Source organism: Dendrobates tinctorius, unplaced genomic scaffold (genome assembly GCF_039654945.1).
Source record: "Dendrobates tinctorius isolate UK_male_01 unplaced genomic scaffold, ASM3965494v1 ptg000010l, whole genome shotgun sequence".
NCBI classification, from domain to species: Eukaryota; Metazoa; Chordata; class Amphibia; order Anura; family Dendrobatidae; genus Dendrobates; species Dendrobates tinctorius.
In genome coordinates, this window is record NW_027361678.1 from 2,844,870 (window position 1) to 2,862,536 (window position 17,667).

Sequence of the window (17,667 nt, forward strand, 5' to 3'; positions counted from 1 at the left end):
GGCAACATCCATTTTCTGGTTATGCTTACTTGCTAACTTTTTGACATTCTTCTCCGGTAAGGTAATGATCGTCAAGTTTTTCCTATGTTGCCATACCCATTTTCACTAATTGGCCAACAACACCTCTTCAATGCCCCCATTTAAAGACAGAGCATTCAAGTTTCATGCGCATGAAACATTTCAGAAGTTCAGGGGGGTTCAGCAATGCCCAGGAGATTTGCCAACTCTTCTTAGAGTCCAATAGGTCTTTCCTCTTTTCTGGAGCCCCCCATAGACGTTTCACGACATTTGGCAATTTTGCTTACCTGCTCTAATTTTTCTACCTCGACTTTATAGCGTTCTGTTCACATTACGTTCAGGCTTTGCATTAGACACCAGGAAAATGTCCCAGAATATGTCCTGCATGTAGAGCTCAAATGTATGCCACTGTATACTACACATTGGCACATGTTGCCAAAAACATCTGATACAAAAAAATACTGTGCATTAAAAACTGTAGGCAGTGAACAATTCATGAATATACATCAAAAAGACACTCCTTTGGCATGAGTGGGGTTAGCGGGTGTTAGGCATCAGATTCCTGACTCTGCACAGCAGGAATCCAAAGCCAGACATCCAGCAGTCTCCCATTCTCCTCCGACTGCTCCGGGTGTTGCTCAGCAATCACGGTGAGCCAGGTGTACTGCTCAGACTCGCTCTGATAGCCTGGATGTTGCTGCCACCTTTGGTGCAGCAATGGTAGCGCAACCTGCTCTGCAGGGACCCGCTCCAGAGGCTAAGTCCTCGTGCAGTGCTACTGGGCATGCCCGCAAGGTGACCTCTCACTGGAGAGCAGGGGTCACATGTTCAGGTCCTGTGTCGGATCTGATTGGTCCTTTCCAGGGTACTGGAAGGTCCCGGAACCGCATGGCTGTAAAAAGCCCGCATGGCGGCTCGGCCAGGCGCTAGTGTAGCTTATTATGCTGTGTATGTATGGTGATGGATGCATGGACTGGTGACTGACTTAATATGAAACCCCTTCCCTTGGATACTACGAATGGTGACTGTGTGTTGGGTTAGTCAGCTCCAGATTGTGGCAAGCTACACGCCACTGTGCTTTCCACGCCTCCACTAGCATCCGTCGGTGCCCGGTTCTCGGCGCCAACGCTTGAGGCTATAGTTGCCGCAGCGCTGCATTAACAGCAGCTATTGGTGTTCTCGGCTGCGACGCCACACGCCGGCTCCTGTGACATTAACAGGGCCAGCGTCTTTACATTTATTTCTGCCAAGCGACTCTGTGTCTGCACAGAGCCGCTCCTAGCGTTCGGGTGACGTTAACCCGTGCACACTACTTCACCTTCTGGTGCATCTGCCATTACCCAGCAGCGGTCTTACCATCTACTGCACGGTGGACCCCGGGCGGCGAACGCACCTCCTATTATTTTATATCTGGTGCGTTCCGCCGACCATAACAGCGGGGGCCTTATGGATAAGTTTGCTGTATGTGCCCAATGTAATGTGAGTGCAAGAGTTTTTTAATAAAGCAATGAATATATTAATATATTATTTCTTGAGTCTTACTTTACTTATTGTTATTTATCTTTATTTTTTAGTAAGAAGTTGGATGGAAAAACTTAAAGATAAGGTAAGGTTTCAAAATCATTTTCTAATTCTTTTTTGGTTAAAGAGAAACAATATACAAAAATGTCAATATTAAAGGTTTAAATGTGTATCAGTGGCAGCAAATACAGCTAACAATTATTTTACATGAGAAAATTCTTTGACTGAGCAGAGGATCTTACAGTCCTTGTTCCCTGCTCACTTATCCGAACAATACTTATACAGCTCTGGCAAAAATTAAGAGGCCACTGCAAAATTTTCAGTTTGTCTGATTTTTCTCTTTATATTTTTGAGTAAAATGTAAATTGCTCTTTTATTCTATAAACTACTGACAACATGTCTCTGAATTTCCAAGCACTAAATTTTGTATTTATTTTCAGAAAATGAGAAATGCTCAAAATAACAAAAAATGCAGTACTTGCAGACCTCAAATAATGCTAAGAAAACAAGTTCATAATCATTTAGAAACAACAATACTAATGTTTTAGCTCAAGAAGAGTTTAGAAATCAATATTTTGTGGAATAACCATGATTTTTAATCACAGCTTTCATGCGTCTTGGCATGCTTTCCACCAGTCTTTCACACTGAATTTGGGTGACCTTATGCCACTCCTGGTACAAAAATTTAATCAGTTCTTCTTTGTTTGATGGCTTGTGAATATCCATCTTCCTCCTGATTACATTCCAGAGGTTTTCATTGGGGTTTAGGTCTGGAGATTGGGCTGCCCATGACAGGGATTTGATGTGGAGGTCCTTCATCCACACACTGATTGACCTAGCTGTGTGGCATGGCGCATTGTCCTGCTGGAAAAACCAGTCCTCAGAGTTGGGAACATTGCCTGAGCAGAAGGAATCAACTGTTTTTCCAGGATAACCTTGTATGTGGCTTGATTCATACGTCCTTCGCAAAGATTAACCTGACCAATTCCAACCTTACTGAAGCATCCCCAGATTATCACCGATCCTCCACCAAATTTCACAGTGGGTGCAAGACACTGTGGCTTGTATGTCTCACCAGGTCTCCATTTAACCATTAGACAACCAGGTGTTGGGCAAAGCTGAAAATTAGGCTCATCAGAGAAGATTACCTTACTCCCATCCTCTATGGTCCAATCCTTATGGTCTTTGGCAAGCTTCAGCCTGGCTCTCCTTTGCTTCTGATTGATGAAAGGCTTTTTTCTAGCTTTACATGACTTGAGCCCTGCCTCTAGGAGCATGTTACGAACTGTTCTTGCTGTGAACTTCACCCCAGATGCCATTTGCCATTCCTTTTGTAGGTCACTTGATGTCATCCTGCGGTTGCTGAGTGACATTCGAATAAGATGACAGTCATCCCGGTCAGTGGAGAGTCGTTTTCGTCCTTTGCCGGTCTGTAGCTTTGCTGTCCCCAATGTCTGCTGCTTGACCTTGTTGTAATGGACTGCAGTCTTAGAAATTTTAACGATGGAGGCAACATGACTCTCACTGTATCTCTCTGCTAGTCTCTGCTACTAAAGCCAGAATTGAGCCCTTCTTTTCCTCACTCAAGACTTTTCTTTTCAACTCCTTTGGCATGGTTAAAAGTTATTTTTTCATTCCTATTACTTTTGGGATATTACTAGTACTTGTTTTGCCATCCAGCTTGTCCTACTGCAAGAGGATTGTGAACCTCACAGCAGGGTTTTTAATACTTTCCTTTGTTAAATAAGACTTGGCTCAGGTGATCACCTAATCAGAAGCACATTAAGTAGAATGAGGTGTACTCTGGTTGGAATTCAACTGACACTGGAATGGAATGGCTGTCAGACATGTAGAGAAGCTGATTTTTATAAAACTGTGCAGTGGTCTCTTTATTCTTGCCAGAGCTGTATATCTCACAAGATCAGGAGATATCTAAATATGAGTCTCCTCTGGTTAATGTTAATCCTGCTTTTCTGGAGATTCAATTCCCTTATAAATATGACTGTCCAATAATCTAGAATACTTGAAAATTTGCAACTGATAAACTAATCTTAAAGGGGTTGTTTAAACTTCTGAAATGGATACATTTGCATAGGGTTTGTAAAAACCAGCAACTTTGCAATTTACCTCTTAATAAAAATCCTCTCCTTTCTAAAGAAAGGTGGAATTTTTAATTCTGTAGTTTACTGTTCATTGCCTAGGTTACCAACCACCACTGAAGCCTATCAGTGGTGGTCGGTTTCCTAGGCAAGTAGCTCAGCGCTTGCCCTTTGCTATAGAGCTTGTAAGCGCTGCTCTGAACCTGGCTGCATCATTGCATTCGGTCAGCTTTAGAGCCCCTGTGCTCAATGCTGCAGAGGCAGAAACTGCTTCTACTAGCAGCATGGGGGAGTACATAGTTCCAGCCAGCTGCGTGCCCATGCCACTGATCCGAACTGTCAATCTCCAGGAACTCAGTGCAACGCCCCCGACAAGCAGTGCTCCTGAAAAGAAAAAGATGAGAATAATCCTTTAATGCAAATATTAAAGGAACAATTAAAAATAGCATAGGGGTAAAAAAAAATAGCACCTAGTACATAAGAATAGCTTATAGTTGGTTTCTATAGAAACACATACAGCTGCACAGGTGCTGTATACACATGAAGGAATATTTTTCATCAAGGCTTCATTTGAGGCACATTGGAGCGATTTGAAATGGGTTGCAAATGTGTTCATACCGTTCAAAAGGAACAGAACAAATCATCCCCAAGACTGGACTTATATTGTATAATTATTATTTAATGTATTTAATTATTTAATTTATTATTTATATTATATAATTATTATTATTGTATAATAATAATTATGGTCATTCAATGGAAGCTCTGGAAATGTTATTATTTAGTATTATTTGGTTGTCTAGAATGAATGTTAGAAGCCAAGGATGAGGATGAATAGAAAATCTTCTTTCAAAAATTCCTTTAGAATATACAGACATCCCTATTATGTTACTTAGTAATGATAATTTTGGGTACATTGCAGAACGTGTCCAACTTCAACTGTACGATATGACAGAATACAGTCCGACTCCCAGGGTGTGTGTGTGCGTTATCGGACTTCTGCTGCTGTGAGTCGCGACACAGGAGAGGGGGAGAGAAAGACGCAGAGGCCGCAAACGTACTGCGCCTGCGTAAATGCTTACAGCTTACTGTATAGATTGGAACAGAAATCAATGCAATCAGCTCCATCCTTCACAAATAAGCACATACAATATATTGCTAATTGTGGACAGTGTTTACCAGTTTCAGAATTTACACATCCCTGTAAATGGCTACAAGCTAAAGATTTTGTTACTGCAAATTCATGACCAAAGACCACATCAAAGTGAAGCTGAACTATGATATAGTCAAGACTCAGCAGAGAGGAGGAACAAAAAAAAAGCCAGCTAAAAGACTTATAAAGGAGCTCCCTGATAAATAGTTAATGCATAGGCACACAAAAAGTCTGTAAAAGCAAAACGGTTCAACATTTTTTTATGAAATGCAATTGCAATTTATTTAGCCTAAAATACATTTATTTAGGTGAAAACATTTTGTCACCAGAGATGTTCATTGAAAGGGAATCTCCCTTTCAGGTCTTTGTTACCCAATCTGAAATCAGTGTGATTCCAGTGATGTGTCACTTACTAGGCTGCTTGCTGCAGCTTTGATAAAATCCCTGTTTTATCTGCTGCAGCTCTAGCAGTTATTTAAATACTGATCTGTGTATAACCCCACCCACACCACTGATAGGCAGGAAGCTGCCAATCAGTAGAGTGGGCGTGGTTGGACTACATGACAGCATATTTACTCGCCCTCTAGTGATAATCTCCTGCTGATAAAACAGTGATTAGTGATACAATGAATACAGCAAGCAGCCCAGTATGTGGTACATCGCTGGAATCAGGGTCTCTGTCTCCACATTATGCGTTTCTCAGATTAGGTGGAAAAAACCCAGTGACTGATTCCCTTTAAAGGAAGCATTATTTCTTTCTGTTCCTCAAGCAGAATTGAGTGTGAAATAGTGAGATCCCAGCCTAGAAACATGGAGCTCAGACAGTTGTAAGACTGTAGTAAGAAATTCCCAGTAACCAGAACATAACATTGGTCCTAAAAAGGATGAAGTGCCTCTTTACACGTTACTTTCCCAAAAGTCTGCCAAGAAGAGCCATATGCTGAAGCCGTTGCGTTCTCTAATCTCCCCTTCTGTTAGGACTCGTAGCAGCGCGCCTGTTGTTTTCCCTAGCACGCAATCAATGCAGGGATCGCAGGCACTTGTTTGTGGGTAAGGAATTTAATAAAGCACAATAAACAGTCCACCAAGACTACATGCCCGCACTGGTAATTGGATGAGAAGCGCTGGGTTTACCCACAGTCGCTGACAGCCCGCTGCCTTATAATTACACAATCAGCGGCAGCTCATTTTGGTGCAGTGCAGATTAATCCACACTGATTGATATGACTGGACATGGAGAAGAATCAGGTCCAAGAGGCTGGATATTAGAACATTTCTACATTTCCTGATAGATCACATTCTACATAATAAACTTATTTTACTTATGTCATAGCACAAGATGAATATTTACGTTCTGACATGTTGCTTTTTGCTTACAAAGCTACTTTGTTCCCTATGCCCTTGTGGATTGACACAACTGTAGATAATATATAAATAAATAAAAATATATACAAATTTATGTACACACATAATGCATACATTTAGAAGTTACCCCTTGCAGGTTGCGCTCTATACGTAGGATGCTCATCGGTACACCAGGACCAGGGATCTTCTGGCAAGTCAGAACCAGGAGTGGGTGATAAATCCAGAAGTGGTGACCCGTCTCTATTATACTTTTCCTCTGATTGTTCCTCTCCTGGTTTTGACTTATAATTCCGGATGCAAACTACTGACCAAATACTGAACATGTGACTGTGGCCTTTCACTGACTGATGGAAAGGAGAAGTTGCAGAAACTTTTTTTTCCCCTCATCAGTGAAAAAACTGATGCAACTCTTACCCATCTCTGATGAAAATCACTGATATTCCATCCATTATTCTCGTACGGGAAAAAACTGACATCTGAATGAGGCCTAATATTGAAGTCTGTTAGGGGTCTGATTAAGGCCTCTTTCAAACATAATTGATTTTTCATGTACGTAAAAACACATATTGATTTTCATCAGTGTTTTTCTGTTCAATTTAGTCAGTGTTTGGTTTGTGCATCAGTTCTTACCATGCTTCATCAGTGATTTTCTCTTGTGAAAAAAAAAAAAATAAATTACAAGGCTTCTTCTATGCTTTGCAGTGTTAAAAATGGACAGTGCATGGTCAGGACACAGATGACAATATGTATGGTCAGTGATTTTTCATGGACCTACAGACACCCCTCCTCCCATCAAAATGTTATCCTCTTAATATATTGCAAGAATCATATTATATAGCACGGTGTACTTACAATTGCTCATTTTGCCTTTCTACCCAGATAATTCTTCTCTTTTCCATTAGGTCTATGACGTCACGTGATTTAAAACTGACAAGCTGAATCCTTCTAAGCTCTATGTAGAAAGAGGAGGTCAATTTGACCTTTATGACTCATAAGTCACTGAAAAAGTCAATGGCGGGGCGGGGGGGAGGGGAGTAACTGGATCAGAATTTACAGAGAGGAAGAATGATAAATGAAGGGACAAGACACTTCTTGTTTCTACATAGAGCAGAGAAAAGAGAAAAATTAGCTGGGTAGAAAGGCAAAATGAGCAATTGTAACACACAGGAGTCCATCATACATTGCCTCTTTAGAATAACATTTAGCATGACGTAAGCAGTAAGACAGCAGTGCACGGCTCCTCTGTGCTCCCAGTCTCCCCTCACACAGTGGTAACTTTCAGCTCAGACGCAGGAAAATAGTGAGAAAGTGGAGGAGTTCTTGTGACTCCTCTCGCCTTTTTTGAAAGGGCCACAGCTACTCTCAATAAATTAGATAGGGTTTTTTAAGTTTTCCTAATTATACACAGGACTCTAGAGAGGTGTGGAAAAAAATGTTGCTGTCACAAAGGTGTTGGAACTTTGAGCGCTAACTAGGTCCCTAGAGCTAGGGGCACCCTAGTCTATTCCTGCACCCCAGATTACTCATGTGATGTCAGTGGATGGACAGCGTTAACTGCGCATGCCCAAGAAAAAAGAAAACAGTGCAGGTGCCAGGAAAATAAATGAACGCTGCGGGGGCGGCGCCAAGAGAAAATGACTGATGGATGTGAGGCGTCTGTGTCCGGGGGGAAAGACCTGCCCCCCCGGACAAACTTCAGGTATGAGTGACAAATTTTAAAAACGCTTCTTTCTGCGGTGGAAGGGACGCCAAATAAAAGAGCCACCTTGACAATATGCAGCATTAGTGCTGCACAAGGTGGCTCTTTTAGTTAAAAACGCCTGGAGGGGGTGACAGGTTCTCTTTAAAGAAGCATCAAGAAATGGACATTGTTGACGACCATATATGCAATGATCTGCCAAGGAAACCTAGTGCATGAAAGACACATTATGCTTACCTACCTTTGAAATCAGAAGATGCCAGCAGCGTCATCAACTCAGAACTGGCAGTAACCAGTGGGAACCATTTACACTAAACCACTGTTCTGCCAAAAAAAAAAAATTCATTTGACAAGGAAACAAGGCCAAATGGCTCAACTATTCACAAAAAGATTGAAGCTGGGGCACTGAAAAATGGCAGCAGGTTACCTGAGTCAAAATGCAGAATATTTGGATGTAGCAGAAAGCAGTTTATTATCTGAAGTGCTGGACAACGGGACAGTAATGAATATCTACAGACAATAGTTAAGCATGGTGGAGATTCATGCAAGTTTGCAGCTGCATTTCATCAAATGGAGTTAGGAAATGTGGGAGTCTGTTGTGGAGAGGATACCAAAGCTGTCACTGAGTGAGCCATATAGGCTCTCTCAGCTTTATATTTTACATAGAGTATATAGGTCTCCGGAAGTTATGTATAGGGCTGGATTACGGTCTAACTCTAAGTGTCCTCGGTGCAAGAATGAAAATGCTGGTTTATTTCATATGTTGTGGACGTGTCCAAGATTGGCTGCATTTTGGTTGGTGGTCCTGAGTCGTGTGGAAGTGGCTTATAGGTGAGTGGTTCCAAGAGAGCCGGTGGTTTGTTTGCTGGGATATGTGGAAGAGATAAAGGTGGCAATTGCTAGATTACTATATATGGCTTGAAAGGTAATAGCGAGGAATTGGATAAAGGAGGATCCACTTTCAAGGGGAGAATACATTGCCTATGTGAAGCATGTCATTAAGCTGGAGAAGGGGGTCTACAAGAAAAGGGGAAAACTGGCGATGTATGACAAACTGTGGATGCCATAGCTGGAAATGGGATGAGCGGATAGATGAATGAACGGTCGCAGGGGTACATATGTGGGGCGTCTGTCTACACTGCTATAACAGATGATGTTGTATAATGCAGTGCAATTCTATATGCAGTGCCTTGCGAAAGTATTCGGTCCCCTGGAACTTTTCAGCCATTTCCCACATATCATGCTTCAAACATAAAGATATCAAATGTAAATTTTTGGTGAAGAATCAACAACAAGTGGGACACAGTTGTGAAGTTGAATGAAATTTATTGGTTATTTAAAATTTTTGTGGAAATCCATAAACTGAAAAGTGGGGCGTGCAATATTATTTGGCCTCTTTACTTTCAGTGCAGCAAACTCCAGAAGTTCATTGTGGATCTCTGAATGATCCAATGTTGTCCTAAATGACTAATGATGAGAAATATAATCCACCTGTGTGTAATCAAGTCTCTGTATAAATGCACCTGCTCTGTGATAGTCTCCGGGTTCTGTTTGAAGCACAGAGAGCATCATGAAGGCCAAGGAACACAACAGGCAGGTCCGTGATACTGTTGTGGAGAAGTTTAAAGCCGGATTTGGATACAAAATGATTTCCAAAACTTTAAACATCCCAAGGAGCACTGTGCAATAATAATAATAATCTTTATTTATATAGCGCCAACATATTCCGCAGCGCTTTACAGTTTAACAGTTTCAAAACACAAGTCATAAGTAACAATTTTAACAATACAATATGTTATGATTGGGTGACCGAGGAGGAAAGCAAGACCAAGCTAAGCCACAGAAAACCAGAGAGGTTGGTAACTAAGCGGATTGCAGACCCCTGATTCTATCCACACAACTAGCAGTAGCCGTGGAGAGTACCTACGATAATCCTAGACGCCTCGACACAGCTGGAGAACTAAATAAGCCTAAAGCAACAAAGGGAAATTCTAAACTGCCCCAGAGCAGACCCCAAAGGAATGGATAGCCCCCAAACATATATTGTCGGTGAGACAAGATGAAAACACAAACGCAGGTAGGAAAATAGACTGAGCAAACGATGGGACCCACACTAACTAGACAGGACAGGAAAGGAAAGACTCTGTCTGCAATCACGCAAAAAACCCTGCAAAAAATGCCGAACACGTGTGATAGAAAAATACTGAAGTCACTAGACTTCGCCCACTATATCAGCACTCTGGTACGATATATTCTGAAAGCAGAGCAAAAAGAGGCCAATCTAATAAGGGACAAAAACAAACTGGCACAAGCAGTAACATAAGGATGGAAATTCAGCACAGCCCCAGCTGGAGCTGGCTGACCACACAAAACTGAAAATAGACAAATCCAGATCAAATGTGAACAATAGCAAAAGAACACTTAGCTGAGCATGCAGGGACTGAGCTGGAAACTAATACCTCAGGAGGCAGAAAAAAATCACCAGGAGGGATAGAGGGAGTCGGCTCTCTTAAATCCAGTCAGAAACTCCAGATCTCCAGTCATCCTCCTCATTATCAGGTGGCAGGCTTCTGTTAATTAGATCAGCTCCATTACCTCCAGTAACCACCAGAGGGAGCCCGGAAAGAGAACTTGCGACCCCTCTGTCAATATAACCAGCTCCACCACCTTCACTAGTAACCAGAGGTAGGCCAGAAAGCGAATTCACAACAACAATAATTAAAGCAAAATAAGACGACCCTGCTCGTGAGAGCTTACAATCTACAATGAGGTGGGGGAGATAAAAAGTACAAGTGTGTATTTACAATGGTGTATTTACAATAATGGTCCAGCCATCTTGAGGGAGTGAGGGATGGATGGAGATAGTGAATGGGCTACACATGCACTCTTACATATAGAATGATTTTGATTAGTGAATGTGATAGGCCGCTCTGAACAAATGTGTTTTGAGGGAGCACCTAAAAGTATACAAATTGTGGATAGTCCTAATTTCTTGGGGTAGAGCATTCCAGAGGATTGGCGCAACGTGATTATATTGAAATGGAAGGAGTATCATACCACTGCAAATCTACCAAGACCCGGCCGTTCCTCCAAACTTTCATCTCAAACAAGGAGAAGACTGATCAGAGATGCAGCCAAGAGGCCCATGATCACTCTGGATGAACTGCAGAGATCTACAGCTGAGGTGGGACAGTCTGTCCATAGGACAACAATCAGTCATACACTGCACAAATCTGGCCTTTATGGAAGAGTGGCAAGAAGAAAGCCATTTCTCAAAGATATCCATAAAAAGTGTCATTTAAAGTTTGCAACAAGCCACCTGGGAGACACACCAAACATGTGGAAGAAGGTGCTCTAGTCAGACGAAACCAAAATCGAACTTTTTGGCAACAATGCCAAACGATATGTTTGGTGTAAAGGCAACACATCTCATTAGCCTGAACACAACATCCCCACTGTCAAACATGGTGGTGGCAGCATCATGGTTAGGGGCTGCTTTTCTTCAGCAGGGACAGGGAAGATGGTTAAAGTTGATGGGAAGATGGATGGAGCCAAATACAGGACCATTCTTGAAGAAAACCTATTGGAGTCTGCAAAAGACCTGAGACTGGGACGGAGATTTGTCTTCCAACAAGACAATGATCCCAAACATAAAGCATCAATGGAATGGTTCACAAATAAACGTATCCAGGTGTTAGAATGGCCAAGTCAAAGTCCAGACCTGAATCCAATCGAGAATCTGTGGAAAGAGCTGAAAACTGCTGTTCACAAGCGATCTCCATCAAACCTCACTGAGCTCGAGCTGTTTGCCAAGGAAGAATGGGCAAAAATTTCAGTCTCTCGATGTACAAAACTGAGACATACCCCAAGCGACTTGCAGCTGTAATCGCAGCAAAAGATGGCGCAGCAAAGTATTAAGTTAAAGGGGCCGAATAATATTGCACTCCCCACTTTTCAGTTTTTGAGGTTTCACAAAAATGTAAAATAACCAATAAATTTCGTTCAACTTCACAATTGTGTCCCACTTGTTGATTCTTCACCAAAAATTTACATTTGGTGTCTTTATGTTTGAAGCATGATATGTGGGAAAAGGTTGAAAAGTTCCAGGGGGCCAAATACTTTCGCAAGGCACTGTATGTGTACAGGTAGTGTTAAAGGGATAATACGAGCTGTCTAAAGGGGGAAGGGCTGGGGGAGTAAGTTTGCATTGTTGGGGGGCGGGTTCTTTATGGGAAAATCAAAAATGCTTGTACCACTGTTGTATGAATACTGTGTTGTTCTTCTTAATAAAAATCTATTTGAGTAAAAAAAAATGGAGTTAGGGATTTGGTCAGGATTAATGGTGTCCTTAATACAGAAATATACAGGCAGATACCTATCCATCATGTAATGCCATCAAGGAGTCATTTCATTGGCTCCAAATTTATTCTGCAGCAGAACGTCCCCGGACATACAGCCTTGTCATTAAGCACTATCTTTGGTATAAATACTTAGAGCCCTGGTCTCAACATCTTCGAGACTGTTTGGGATTACATGAAGAGTCAGTAAGACTTCTACAAGGGAAGCCTACATCCACAGTAGATCTGTGGATAGTTCTCCAAGATGTTTGGAACAACCTCCTGCCAAGTTCCTTCAAAACCTGTGTTCAAGTGCATGTGTAATGAGAAGAATTGATTCTTTGCTGAGGCTTTGAAGACAAAGGCTGGCCACAGCAAATATTGGTGTGTTTTAGATTTCTCTTTTGTTCATTCACTTTCCATTTTGTTAATTGATTTATTTTGTTAAAATAAACTATTAACACTTCAATTTTTGAAAGCTTCTTAGTTTGCAGCATTTTTCACACCTGCCTAAAACTTTTACATATTAATATATATTTGAGGAAAGCTTTCTAGTTTGGTCTCCTTTTACATCATGAAGTTTTCCAGGAGGAAGGTCCTCTATAAGTATGGTTCACAAACCTATCATTTGATATTACTTCATCAAGATCAGAGCTGGGCCTGTTTTACTTCCCTTATGTCTTATGAAGCAGACAATCAGTAAAATACAATTGCCAAACCATTAAGTCGCCCACTTATATGTAGCAGGCATCTCACCCTACTAATGTCTTTTTATGCTTCTTTGCATTTCTGTGATTGTTCCTGATTGTGGTATTATCTTCCAATTTTTCTCCTTCATTTACTGTCACCACAGCCCAGTTTTCCAATTCCAAACTGGAATTGCATCTTAAGTATTGATCGAGACAGAGCCCTCGTAACAAGCACGAGTCAACCCTCATAAATCTCCCCCCATCATGTACTGCTTGTTCTGCATGGCTGACCCCTATTCTTAGTCTGCAATAATGACATCTCCGCTGTCTTACCTGGTAACATGCAAGGAACAATATTTTTGATGGATTTCTTTTCAGCTTGGAAGCATTTTAGAAATTGGCAAACAATAAAATGAAATGTAACTTTTTTTACAAACATATCATAAAATAATCGTAAACACATACAACCGCATACAAGACTTCTCCCGTGCTTCCCCCATACTCTGGAATTCTCTACTCCAACACATCAGACTCTCGCCTACCATGGAAACCTTCAAAAAGAACCTGAAGACCTACCTCTTCCGACAAGCCTACAACCTGCAGTGATCCTCAGTCTACTGAACCACCACACGACCAGCTCTACCCTCTCCTAGTGTATCCTCACCCATCCCCTGTAGACTGTGAGCCTCGCGGGCAGGGTCCCCTCTCCTTATGTACGTATGTGTGTCTTGTATTGCTCATGTTTATTGTACTTGTCTGAATTTGCCCCTTTTCACATGTAGAGCGCCATGGAATAAATGGCGCTATAAAAATGTATAATAATCATTTGATAAAGGGCGTTGTAAAAGACTAACAAAAGGGTCACTGCACCACTTTTGCTATGGGCTCTGTCTGGTATTACAACTTAACTTGATTCACAAGACTGAATTAAAGAAACTTTCTTGGAGGATTTTTTTCTTTTTTATAATCCCTTCTAATAGAATTATGTAGTGATAGTCTACCGATAGAATGGATGCGCATGCTCGACCGCCACTCCATTCATTCCCTATGAGGTTGCCAAGTACAGGGCTCCAGCAGTCCCATAGATGATAAATAGACCGGCATTCAGGCATGCAAAGTGCCTGTTTATTCTAAGGGAGATCATGGGGGTCCCCAGCAGTCGGTCTAGAGGTTATTACTTACTCTATGGATAGGTGATAACTTTTTCTTACAAGGTTGCCCTTTTAGGGTATGTGCACACATTAAGTATTTGGTGCAGATATTTCTGCACCATCTCTGCATCTCTTGGCAGGAAAAATTCAGTAGCAATTTCCCAGTGTTTTTGATATGTTTTTTACTTGTGGTTCTGATGCAAATCAATCTTAGTAGCCACCAGCAAATAAGCATGAAAGTGAAATAGGGGCATGTCATTTTACGCCAAGTGCATAAACACGCCCCTAGATTAATTCAGTGATTTTTCAGGGCTAGTACATCAGATTAATACCAAGCCTGTATCATTTGTAATGTTCTATGACCTATCCCGACCATTTCCTGTGGGAGCCATGAAGGCCATATGGGTTGCCACTTGGCTTTGCCTTTGACGGTAGTGACAAGGGAATGGCTGTATGGATTTTCTGCTTTGGTTTCAGACAACGGAACGTTAATTGATGCTGACACCACGCATGTTATATTTTTATCGGGCTGTTGTATTTTTAGAATGGAGGCCTTTATCTATTTGAGATCTCCAACTTTTTTTTTCCCAGTAACCTAGCTCACAATGGCAGAAGCCCTCACCGTTCCAGATCCTTAGGGAGATGATTCCGTTATGTCCTGAGAAGAGCAGGCTAAATATTCCGGTCTCACATTGTATCCCTGGAGCAAAGGATAAGGGCTCTACAAGGAGCTGAGTCCATGTGTTGTCTGCAAGAAATGACATCACAGTCTTCAAGGTTAGCAGGACAGCAGCGTTTAACCATTTATCATCAGTCTTCATCTATTCTCATCAGACGTCCCTGGCCCACAGTCACTTTCAATGGGAAGGAACATGCAAGATACATTTGTCTTTCTTAGAAATGCAACATGATGATAACAGGAGCCCCATGTCCTGTCTGCCATCAGTTTTGACTTATGTCTATAATATGTGATAAACATTTTAACAAAAGAAGAAATAAAAGACGAAACAAACAGTATTCTATAAGATTATGGTATAATATACTAATATTTCAGCCTAGTCTATATACAGACTTTCCCATCTTCATAAATGGATATTGTGGGATGCAAGTAATTTTGCAATTCACTACAAATTCAAATTTTAAGCCATTCTTGAGATATTATCACTTTTCTGTTGTTTACAGCTCGTTGCCTTGGAGACCGACCACCGCTGCAAGACAGCAGAACATGTGCAGTGCTTACAAAGCTCTTTTTCTGTTAAACTTGCAAGCACTGTTTTGAAGCTGTCTAGGATCGGTGTAGTGTTGACTGCAGCGGTGGTCGGTCACCTGGACAATGAGCTGTAAACAAAAGAAAATTGTTAATATCTCAAGAACAGCTGAAAATTGCAATAAGTAGTTAATTGAAAAACTGTGAACATGCTACTGAGACATTTCAGAAGTTTGTTAAAATAATAAGTAGTCTTTAAAGTGAAATTCTGATTAAAGGTGACTATTTAGACTCCCATTCTTCTTTTAAGACTGGTATACATAGTCACTGTCCTGCAAAATGCTAGGTTAGGCCCCTTTCACACATCAGTTTTTTGCCGTCAGTCACAATCCGTTGGCTCTTCGCATCCGTCGCAGATTGTGAAAAACTGATGCAATGGATCCGTCACATCAGTTTTTTCATCCTTTTCTTCCATTTTTCGAAGGATCCGTTTTTTAAAAACGCCCAGACAGATAGACAGATCTATAGATAGATAGAGATATATAGATATAGGATAGATAGATAATATCTATCAATCTATGTATAGATCTATCTATCCTATATCTATCTATCTATCTATCTATCTATCCTATATCTATCTATCTCTCTATCCATCCATCTATCCTATATCTATCTATAGATAGATAGAAGATAGATATGGGATAGATAGATAGATAGATAGAATCCATAGATATATCCATAGATATATTTATAGCTATATCCATAGATATATCTATCTTTTGATATGTCTATGGATAGATATAGATAGATAGATAGATAGATAGATAGATAGATAGATAGATAGATGCATAAATAATAGCAAGGCCGATGTTTATTAATGAACAATATGTTTAATTTAAAAAAAAACAAAAAACGGAAAGAAATGTTGTGGGCTCCCGTGAAATTTTCTGCGCCAGAGAGGGAAAGCCGGGGGCCAATATTTGTAGCCGGGGGGTGGGCAATTTCCATGGCCCCTTTCCAGGCTATGAATATCAGCCCGCAGCTGTCTGCATAGCCTTTACTGGCTATTAAAATAGGGAGACCCCTATATTTTATAGTCAGAAAGGCTATGCAGACAGCTGTAGGCTGATATTCATAGCCTAGGAAGGGGCCATGGATATTGCCCACCCCACCCCCGGCTACAAGTACCAGCACACAGCCGCCCCAGAAATAGAGCATTTGTACGATGTGCCAATTCTGGCACTTAGCCTCTCTCTTCCCACTGCCGTGTAGCGGTGGCATATGGGGTAATAAGGGGTTAATGTCACCTTTGTATTGTAAAGTGACATTAAGTCCGGTTAATAATGGAGAGGCATCAATAAGACGCCTATCCATTATTTATCTTATAGTATCAAAGGGTTAATAAAACACACACATAAGGCTAGTTTCACATTAGCGTTTCCTGGATCTGCGGAGGGATGCGCACGATGGTCGTGAAGCTCCGCCCATGGCCGCACCTCATCCGGTCAGCTCCGCCTATGGGCGTATGACACTGCATGTGACCTGCGTACCCTATCTTTAGCATTGGGTACGCAGGCCGTGTGCAGTTATGTGTTTGCTGGCGCATGCGTCCTTTTGACGGTGTGCCGACCTGCGCCAAGCGCACCGTGTTGCTTTTTGGTGCGATTGGCTCATGTTGCTCACGCACCTTGTCCTCATGCTGACCTTGTCCAACTAATTCAATAAAGGACTATGGTTTTTTAATGGATTCCACGAGTGCTGCATTTTTCTTCATTTTTTGGCTTTATACTACGTGTGGTGTCATGCAAGCACCGGATTAATCGTTTTGAATATCACCCAGACTCCCTGATTTCAGACATCCATATCTCCACCAGTGAGTAGACTTTGCTTGAGTGCCATTTTGCCGTTTCTCTGTTTGCTGACTGCACTGATGTTATATCTCCATGACATATATCTATCTTTGTATATAAGATTGTTTTATTAGCTTAAATGACATACAGTAATTCTCTATGTAAAATCTCATGTGAAACCTGCATTGCATACGCATGTCATACGGATGTCATACGGTTGCTAGGTGATAAAAATCGCATTATACTCGCATGATGCTCATCCTACTTTTCAGGAACAACATCGGACCGATTTTATTTACCCTGATGAGTGTGAGCCTTTAACCCGAGAATCGAGAAGTTTGTGAATGAAAGATCAATTCAGAAGTAGATTTGTCTGATAAGGCCTGTGACACACATCCGTTTTACAGATCAATCGTAATCCGCGAAAATGGCGGAGAACGGATTACTGGGTTAATAATGATCAAAGCTTCCGGGCATGCGCACATGAAAATAACGGACCGTCAAGAAGAAAAAACGTTGCAGTGTCCATCTCATCCGCCCGGGAGCCAGAAAAATTTTGGCGGATCCGTCAAAAAACG

At 41.4% G+C, this 17,667-nt stretch overlaps 1 protein-coding gene across 1 annotated transcript in view; it reads left to right on the forward strand.

Moving 5' to 3' along the window:
- The window catches only part of ARMH4 (armadillo like helical domain containing 4), a 197,275-nt gene that overhangs the window by 168,355 nt on the left and 11,253 nt on the right, over nucleotides 1-17,667 (forward strand). The window contains exon 7 of the mRNA XM_073585750.1: nucleotides 1,593-1,624. Within this exon, the coding sequence (XP_073441851.1) occupies nucleotides 1,593-1,624 (32 nt within the window). The remainder of the gene's footprint in view (nucleotides 1-1,592; nucleotides 1,625-17,667) is intronic.